General features: G+C 32.2%; 1 protein-coding gene across 2 annotated transcripts; it reads left to right on the forward strand.

Annotated features, from left to right (window-relative positions):
* The first annotated feature begins 4,263 nt into the window (after positions 1-4,263).
* LOC107870785 (phosphatidylinositol 4-kinase gamma 5) lies at positions 4,264-8,982 on the forward strand. Of its 2 annotated transcripts, none has more exons than XM_016717430.2 (2): positions 4,264-4,573; positions 6,452-8,982. In XM_016717430.2, the coding sequence occupies exon 2, from the start codon at positions 6,746-6,748 to the stop codon at positions 8,663-8,665; it is 1,920 nt and encodes a 639-aa protein (XP_016572916.1). In that variant the 5' UTR covers positions 4,264-4,573; positions 6,452-6,745; the 3' UTR covers positions 8,666-8,982. The 2 variants fall into 2 exon arrangements, with proteins under 2 accessions (XP_016572916.1, XP_016572917.1); XM_016717431.2 differs by having other exon boundaries at positions 4,265-4,568.
* Positions 8,983-10,262: the final 1,280 nt, after the last annotated feature.

A 10,262-nucleotide genomic window follows, 5' to 3' on the forward strand; every position in this document is an offset into this window, starting at 1 on the left:
AGGGTGTGAACGTGGGGTAAGAACAACAACCAACAACAATATACCCAGTATACTCCCACCAAATAGGGTCTGGGGAGAGGGGAGGGGCTGGTAGAGAGGGGTCAGGTAGGGGGTGCGATCAGGAAAAAAATAATTTTTTTTAACAAAATTAAATATTTTTTGGGAGGGGGGCTTGTAGGGGGTGGGGGGTCAGGGTAATAAAAACTTAATTTTAAAAAATAAAATTAAATATGTTTTTTGGATTTGGGGTGGGTGGGGTGGTGGGTGGAGGTGGTAGAGGATTGGGTGTTGGGATAGGAATGGGTGATTTTGAGAGTTGTATGAATATTTCAATTTAAAAAGTGATGTTTAAAGAAAGTTTTGAAAAATATTTTTCTTACTTTTTGAAGGGAAGTCATTTTCTTTAGAATTGAGAAAAATAAATTAATTTAAAAAATATTTTTTAAAATATTTAAACCAATTAAACATGAAAAAATTAAAAAAAATATTCTGTTTTTCTTCATACCAAACACGCTCATAGTATATATTTTTTAAAAAGAGGTCCTCAAATCAACATAAATGTAAAATGAAAGGGTGGGAGCATCATCGTTTCCGTACACGAGCGAATGCCGTCAAACCTCGTATTAACACCACGTAAAGTAAGGTAAAATATCTCTATTTGTCCGCTTATTGGAGAACCAGAAAGGATATTTTCGGAAATTCATGCGTTCCGGCTGACAATGCCACGTCAATGTCTAATCGCATACCTCCACGTCACCATATCAAATTCACTGACCACAACCAGCCTCCTGTCTATAATCCAACGGCTGATGATACAATTATTCCAGATGTTTCCACAAAGCAAGCTTACAAAGATAACCCTTACGGATCGTTGTTTGGTGTGAGGTATAGGGGATAAGTAATTTTGGATAAAATAAAAAATTATTTTATCTTGTATTTAATTAGAAGTATTAGTAATATCAAGATAATTTATCCCACTATTTACATCATAATTCATAGTGATGGGATAAGTTATTCCACATGCATGGTGTGATAAGTTATGTCGGGTAATCTCAGAATAATTATTTTCCAACCAAATGACCCCTAAATATCTCTGTACGAGTCTTCATCGGTATGAAGTCACTTTTATATTAGAACTAGTTTAGTTTATATGCTTTGCATGTGTAACTTATATCAATAAATAAAATTATTTGTAAAAAATTAAAATAATTAAAAATAGCAATGATGCTAAAATAAATTTATATATATTCAAATGATGTAAATAAATATTGTATATCAAATATGTCATTGTTCATTGTATAAAATTAAACATCATGCTTCATACAAATTAAGTATTAATTTTGTATAATTCATATATAATTTTTAAAGCGATTAATTGGAAGAAATAAAGAAAGAACAAAAAGATGATAAATAAATGTCAGAAGATAACTAAACCTAGATAGAGTACAAAAATGAATCATATATGATGTAATAATTTTTTTAAAAATAACTCACCATAAAATAAAAAGGAGAAAGAGACTATTAATTATTCAATTCTTTCAAATAAAGTAGGAATACATGCAAAAACAACTGATTTTAACATTGTTTTCGTTGTCTTTAGGTCTAAACCTTTAGAAAAGGTTTATAGTAAATTCACCAACCAAAAAATTAATCCCTTGTATCATATTTATTCCTATGCTCATATTAGACGTTAACCTTTGACAATTCTTACACTAATTAAGAGTACTTGTTCTATTATTTTGTTTTTTAAGCTACGTCTTTTTTCCTTTTTTTTTTTTTTGAAAAAAAAAAAACTGAGTCAATTTAAGCTACATCAAGACTACTTGTTGTTCTATTGTGTTATATTTTACCATGATAGTTTGACTCCTATTTAACACATTTATTCTTGTTGTTGTTGTTGTGCAATTATAGAAATCTTTTATAGTATAAGGTAAAATTCTTATTAATTCAGAAGTATTAAAATTATGATTTCTTACTTACATCAAATAAGAATGTTAATTAATTTTTAAGTCCTAAATCTAAATATAATAATTAAATGATAAATACTTTTAAAAAAATAGTATATGACTATTTTGTTATTGTAGAAACTTTTATTAAAAAATAAAATTAACAGAAAAATTGTTAGAAATTAGCAATCAACAATAAAATAAATTTTGTATCATTTAAATGATATAATGTGTAACCAAAAAAAAAAAGACAATCACTGGAGCCTATTATTTAAAATAAAAATGAGATATCAGATCTCATCATTTATTCACAATTGAAACAGTTACATACAATTAAATTTTAGAAGAGAATTCATATAAAATTAGAATGACTAATCAATTTTTCGTGATGAAATGTAACAATTCAAAGAATTTAATAAAATTTATAAATAAGTCAATTTAAAATTATTAATTATATAAGTCATTATAAACAAAAATCATAACCAAAAAGTTTCTCAATTAACAATTATCTATCAAGAATACATGATAACTTACTATTTTCAACTTCAAGAACATACTAAAATCATAAAACAAAAATTTTCAATTAGCAATTGCTTATCAAAATACAAGATAATTTATTGTTGTAAATATAAAAAACATACTAAAATCTAAGAAAACTTACCACAAAGCACAAACAAATTTATCTCTTCAATAGGTCATACTATCAATATTTTACAAAAACAAATCTCAATGAGCAAATGTATATCAAAAATACGTTATAATTTATTTTGTTGTAAGCTTCAAAACATACTAAAATTCTAGAAAACTTACTGCGAATGATAATCAAATTTATCTATTTAATCATAGATACTATCGAGATTTTAAACATCAAGAACATATTAAAATTAAAAAAAACTTACCTCAAATCACAAGCAAATTGTCTCTTCAATTATAAGATACATAAAAAAATTCACACAAAAAAAGTGCTTCTCAATGGGCAATTGTCTATCTAAAATACATGATAATTTATTTTATAAATTTTAAGAACATATTAAAATTTAGAAAACTTACATCAAATCACGAGCTAATTTATCTCTTTAATCACATTTACTGTCAAGAATGTAAATATGAAGAACATGCTAAAACATTAAAATTTTTTACCTCAAATCGCAAGTAAAATTATCTGGTCGATCATAAGATTTATCAACATTTCACACACACACACAAAAAAAAAAACTTTCATTGAGCAACTGTTTTTCAAAAATACATGATACCTTATTTATTATAAACTTCAAATAATACTAAAATACTAAAAACCTTACCTCAAATCATATGAAAATTTATATACGTTAGTAAGAAAATTCTATATCTAAACCTATTTTTTCTCTACATGTGATAATTTTGGAAAAAAACATCTAAACCTAAATATAAAAAGACATCTGTCATCAATTAATTAATTAAAGAGTCCTAATGTTACAATGATTCAAAAACTAAACAAAATTCGATTAAAATTTAAACACTTCAGAATTTTTTCATGCATGTTAAGGTTCTCTTTCCTTTTCTTTTTTTTTTCGTTTTTTTGGCCAACTTTCAAGTTTATATTAGATTTAGGTCTTTTTTTCCCCCCCTTTTTTTAGAATATTATTTTTGGTGTACAATCGTGTGTTTTATTATGCATGTTTTTCCCTCTATATTTTAGGACTTTTTTTTGAATTACACAAGGAGAAAAAAAATCTATCAATATTAATTTTTTTTATATTTTTTTCTTACCATATACTGTAGGATTTCTTTTAAATATTATAAATATAATGATATAATAATTAAAGAAAAATAAATGAAAAGACAATTTTGTCTATTGCAGAGAATTTTAAAGAATGACAAAAAGTTTAAATCACTTTTTTAAGTTCTTCACACTCTTAATATATTGTAGATAGATATAGATATAGATATTTTAGTTTTAATATACTCCTTCCGTTTGAAAAAGAATGACCTAGTTTGACTTGACATAAAATTTAAGAAAATAAAGAAGACTTTTGAATTTTGTGACCTTAAATTAAAGTTGTGTTAAATGTACCAAAATGTCCTTAATCTTGTGGTCTTAAACATGCCATGTGGAAAGTTAAAATTAAAGTATTGTCAAAAAAGGAAAGAGATCATTCTTTTTTAAATGAATTAAAAAGGAAAGTAGGTCATTTATTTTTAAACGAAGAGAGTATAATTTTTTGATATGAATTTAAATTTAGTAGGACTTTTGAATATCGAACACCGAGTAGAAATAAAAAAAAAAAATATATAATAGAGCTAATTAATAAACCAAACCATGATTTCAGCAAAACGTGTTTCCACTGGTGGACAACAAACCATAGTTAAAAGTTAAAACTTTTGACGGTAAAAAAGGATAAAAAATTATTCCAGTTATGGAGATTACACATTACACATGCATATTTTAATATTAACCAAAAAGCAGCTCAAGCTACATTAGAGCTAAAGGAACAGAGGGTTTTTTGGGCGACTTTGGAGTGAGGAAAGGGTACTGAATCAAATCAAATCTCCACCGTTGAATCTTTTATGTATCTGAATCAGACTGTTAAAAAGTGATTTGGATCTCCAGACGCCGGCATTATTCTCAGATCCGACTTTCCTGTAAGGTGTTTTCCGGCTTCCTTTATTTATTTTGATTTTTTTCCTGATTGGTCTTTCTATGTTCGTTCTTGATATAAATTTACTAGTTTAAGATTCTTATATCAATCTACTTTTTTTTGGGGTAGAGATAAAGGTTTGAGTACACTCTATATCCTCTCTCAATCCCACTGTGTGAGACTATATGGGGATGTTGTTGTTTTATTGACTGAAAAAGAGTCTCATTAATGACTTTACACTATTTTTTGTTGCACTTGAGCCGAGGTCTTCGGTAGCAGTCTGGTATGGTCTTTGTACACTCTGCGCCCCCCCCCCCCCCCCCACCCACCCACACACACACACACACACCAAAACTTGTGATATTTCACCGGGTATGTTGTTGTAAGTAAGATTATTTGACACATTGTAAACGAGTTTCAGTTTCAAGTGTTTTTGAATTTTTCTTCAATGTATTTGAAGTTTTTTCTTAACGGATTTAAGATTACCTTTTTAAGATTTTTGTTTTTAAATCTATTTTTTATGTTATTAAATGGAAATGAGAGTTTTATAATTGAATGCTAGTAATATTTTCCAAGAAGATTGCTATTAATTACTTCTACACCACTTGCTTTAAGTATTAGTTTTTCTCGCAAATCCTGTAACTTTTTGCGCAGACTGTGTTTTTATTGAAAAATCTAAGAAATACGATTTGGGATCCTATTAACAAGAGTTTGTTGTTGATCTGGTGGTTGAAAAGGATCTTTCTAAGCTTTGATGCCCTCTTGGTCAAGGGTTAGAATCGCTTGGCCACCGTTTAGGCGTTTATTTAATTTGAGATATGTAGGACCCACAAACTTTAAATTCTAGATCCGCTTCTAGAGCTTAGAGAGTGTCATTTGAGTAAATTAATTAGATACACTAAATTTTGTGTGTATATAACGTGTTCGAATCGAGGTTCAGTTCAAGCGAAGTTGTGTGGACTCTTCACTTTCGATGCTGCACCTGTGTCGGATTCTACAAAAATAGACTACTTTTGGAGAATCCGATACGCACACATTGACATTTTTGAAGAGTCTGAGCAACATAGGTTTCAAGTGTTTGTAGCTGTGATGGTGGGGGTAGCAGGTAGCCAGCCGGTGGAATAATCAAGGTGCATGTAAGCTGCCTGGCACCATAATCATCCCAAAAGGAAAAATCAGATTTGGTCTCCGTACAGAAGATCTACACGTTTCTCTGTACCATTGGAAATGAGAGAGATTAAATACTTTCTGTTTTTGCAATAAAACAGTGTTATTTGATAGGAGAGACTGTTATCGGTGTAATTAATTATTCTCTATGCATAACGTGTTTTAACTGTGTTCCATTTTCAAGTGATTTAGAGCTTAGCATTGATTGTTAACACAGCACTAGATGCTTTTCAAGACTTGAAAGATTTATATTAGTTTTGTTACTGTTCTTGTTTCCTTAAGTGCTAAGGAATTAAAAAATCAGTGACAGGGTCAGGAGGCTAATGCCACCATACTGGCGTGATCGGAAAATCAGTGATCTATTTATATTAGGTTTAACTTTTATACTGGTCCAATTAGGCAACAGTTGTAGTAAGCTTTGAGTTGCTAACTTAGAAAAATATGGATAACCAGCCTACTACAACTAGTCAAATGCAACACACGATAACTGTATTTCAATCTCAGACTTGCTGGGGAGCTGGTGTAACTTAATTATGGTGATGGTGTAAACAAATTTCTTACTGTCTCAGTGTATGTCACGTGCATCCTTTCAATATTTTCTATTAGGTGTTTTTGGTCTTCCATGACTTGAATAACCTTGTAATGTTCTTATTATATTTCTTAACTAATGGCATGCATGAATCCGTGTTGTATTCTGATTTTGTTTTAATCTCTTTACAGATCTTGTGCACTTTCTTATCATCCTAAGATGGATCTGATGTAACACTTGAGATTCTTGATCTCTTGCTGTCCAATATTTGACGCGGTAGTGACATTTACTGTTGCCTGTGGCATCATCTGGGTTGGTCTTGGTTCCTGTTGCTCGTTGATGATTGTTTCCATATTTAATCATTTCCTGGTTTGCTCACAATCGGCTTCCGAGTTTGGCCGCTCAACTGAGAGTGTGGGTAAAGCTCTCTTCTACTGCCATCTCTTTTGTTGATTCTGACGCCCAACTGTGTTTCTCGACCTTTTATGTCTCGTAACCCGGATAGTCCTGTTCAGACCCAGATGGCTGTGGCAATCTTCAAGAGCCCACTTGGTGGGGAGTACCATGGAAAGGGTAGGATGGGAGGGAAATCGACTGGGAGGAGACGCGTTTTTGTTCAAACTGAGACTGGTTGTGTACTGGGGATGGAGTTAGAACGCAGCGACAATGCTCATACTGTGAAAAGAAGGTTGCAGCTTGCACTTAACTTTCCAATTGAGGAGAGTTCTTTGACATTTGGTGATAGGGTGTTGAGGAATGACCTGAGTGCTGTTCGAAATGATTCTCCTCTTCTGCTGACGAGAAACTTTATGCATCGAAGTTCATCAACTCCATGCCTTTTACCCACGGGGAAGGATCATATTCAACCAAGAGATCAAAGTGGTCCCATTGAAATACTGGGAAACGCAAGTCGCTTTGCCGAGACAAAGCAACTTATCCAGGAAATTGTGAAGGCAATAAAGACTGGAGTTGATCCACTTCCTGTTAATGGTGGACTTGGAGGGGGTTATTTTTTCAGAAATAGCAGAGGTGAGAGCGTTGCTATTGTCAAGCCCACAGATGAAGAACCATTTGCGCCAAACAATCCTAAAGGATTTGTGGGCAAAGCTATTGGGCAGCCAGGCTTAAAACGATCAGTCAGAGTTGGGGAAACAGGGTACAGAGAGGTCGCTGCATATCTTCTTGACTATGATCATTTTGCCAATGTCCCAGCTACTTCATTGGTGAAAATCACTCACTCAGTCTTTAATGTCAATGATGGTGTAAATGGAGACAAGCCTCGCAGCAAGAAGCAGCTTGTAAGCAAGATTGCATCTTTTCAACAGTTCGTTCCCCATGATTTTGATGCTAGTGATCATGGAACCTCAAATTTTGCTGTTTCTGCAGTGCATCGGATTGGAATATTAGACATTAGGATTTTTAACACAGATAGACATGCAGGAAATCTTTTAGTTAGGAAGCTTGATGGTATTGGAAGGTTTGGTCACGTAGAACTCATCCCCATTGATCATGGGCTCTGTCTCCCAGAGAGCTTGGAAGATCCGTATTTTGAGTGGATCCATTGGCCCCAGGCATCTATTCCGTTCACAGATGATGAACTTGTGTATATAAAGAAACTTGATCCTCTTCGCGACTCTGAGATGCTACGAAGTGAACTCCCTATGATTCGTGAAGCTTGCCTTCGTGTCTTGGTCCTTTCCACCATTTTTCTCAAGGAAGCCGCTGCTTATGGACTCTGCCTTGCAGAAATTGGTGAGATGATGAGCAGGGAATTCCATAGCGGAGAGGAGAAACCAAGTGAGCTTGAAGTTGTTTGTTTTGAGGCAAGAAGCCTGATTGCTGAAAGGGAGATTCTTTCTCCAAAAGCTGAAGTGGATAACGAGTTTCAATTTGACATAGATTGCGAAGATGCTGGATCTAACTTTAGTCCCAAATTGATCTCTCAGGATTTCATGAACAGAAACCCATTTCATCTTCCAATTGGAGGAAGTGGTTGCTTCCCACTCTCTAAACTAGACGAAAGTAATGAGGAAGAGGAAAGCGCTGAAGAAGATGAGGAGAGCTTTAACTGTGTTCCTCTCCCAGCTAAGAGCATTACTATGCCAAAACATTCAATGTCTCTCAAGAATACCACCTTAGGTGAGAAAAAACTGAAATATCCTAATATTTCCGGAGCAAAACCAGAAAATACCTATCTAGTTAGTTCATCGTCTGGACATCGGAGTGCAAATGAGCAGCTTCCTGCAAGTGTCACCTTTGTGAAGCTAGCAGATATGAATGACGGTGACTGGGCTTTGTTTCTAGAGAAATTTGAAGAGCTTCTTTACCCAGCTTTTGCCAAGCGCAAGTCTATCACTCTTGGGCAGAGACAGATACAAAGGCTTGGGACTTCTTGCCAGTTTTGAGAATTGAGATATTAATATATTTCCTCTATAAGGATGACTTATGCCTAAAAAAAGGCTGCAAGCTTGTTGAAGTGAAGGAAGTCGTGATAGATCAGAGTGAGGGAGTAGGGCCATAGAATGTGCTGTAAATATTTCTGGAGACAGCCAAGTGGAAGGGGCTGAGTAGAATTGGTTGTTACCTTTTCTTTTTCTTGTTGACATCTTCAACTTTTCCCCCTTTAACTGCATTAGTCGTTTGTTAGATAAATAATTTGTAGAATGAAATCCAAGAAAAAAAGAGTTGTATGTAAATATTTGCAAGTGTTCTTATGCTTTCATGCTCTGGTACGTCTCACCACATAAGCTTGATTTGAGCAACATTGATGATGTTACAACAATAACTATACCTATGTTTAAAGCAAGTCGAGATCCAACAACAACAACAAATCTAGTGTAATTTCACCAAGTGATATTTAGGAAAGTAGTGTAGATGCAGACCTTGGACAGTAGTGTGTGTTTCAGATGGAAAAGACGCCACAAAGCAATTCGGGAAAAACTAATAGAAGTGAAGACGTCACAGGAAAACACTAAAATACTAAAGATAGCATGAGATGACATTTTGAAGAAAAGGAACAATATCCAACAACAAAATAATAGTCGAAGTAAAAGAAATACTAACAAATAGTAATTGAAATTGAAGAATAAGAAACTATAAGAGTAATTTTATATCTACTAATATATGAGGATGAATGAGATAAAACTCAACTATCTACTAGCATTCTATCTTAATTTCTGTTCTCCATAACCTCTTATTCAAGGTTATGTCCCTGTTAAGCTGAAGCAGCTGCATATCCTATCTTCATCTTTTGTTTTTTTCAATACTCACATTACCTCTTAGACATATGAATTATCATTGTTCACGTCGTTTCATATTCAATTTAATGATAACCAGTGTTAAGGTTGAAAAAAGTGATATTCTGCGTCCTTGTGTCAACGTAACTATCTGAAAACCTGTTAAGTGGTTTGTGTATTTTATCTGTTCTTTTCTCATCATAAAACGTACTATTCAGTTAGGGTTCGTTTGGTTTGAAGACAAGTTGGGATTAGTTTTGTTGGGATAAATTATGTTGGGATAACTTATGATGAGATTATTACCTATTGAGTGTTTGGTTTGTCATATTCAAAATAGTGTGCATTGTATAAGTTCTAAAAATAAGTTGCTTGTTCACAAAAATATCCTCCACCTTTTTTTTTTATATATTTTCTTTGCAAGCTTTATTTATTCATTCTTAAAAATAAATTTTTTATCTTATTTAACTTTTTGTGTATGCATTCTCATTATTGTACGGTGTGTTTTTAAAAATAAAATTTCCTTCTTAAATTTGTTAAAGTAAAAAAAAAAAAATTTATTATTTTTGTCACTTCATTTAAACGCATATTACTTTTATATTGTAAAATATTAAAGTTATCTTTATTTAAGTTGATATATAAAATTTAAATTTTTAAGTGACAAAAAGACTATTTAATCAAAAATATGTAATTAAGTAGTGGAGTCAATTTCTTATAAGAGAAATCAAATTATAAATAAATAAAAGAATTAGGAAAACAAATTCAACGT

Source organism: Capsicum annuum, chromosome 5 (genome assembly GCF_002878395.1).
Source record: "Capsicum annuum cultivar UCD-10X-F1 chromosome 5, UCD10Xv1.1, whole genome shotgun sequence".
In the NCBI taxonomy this organism is placed as follows: Eukaryota; Viridiplantae; Streptophyta; class Magnoliopsida; order Solanales; family Solanaceae; genus Capsicum; species Capsicum annuum.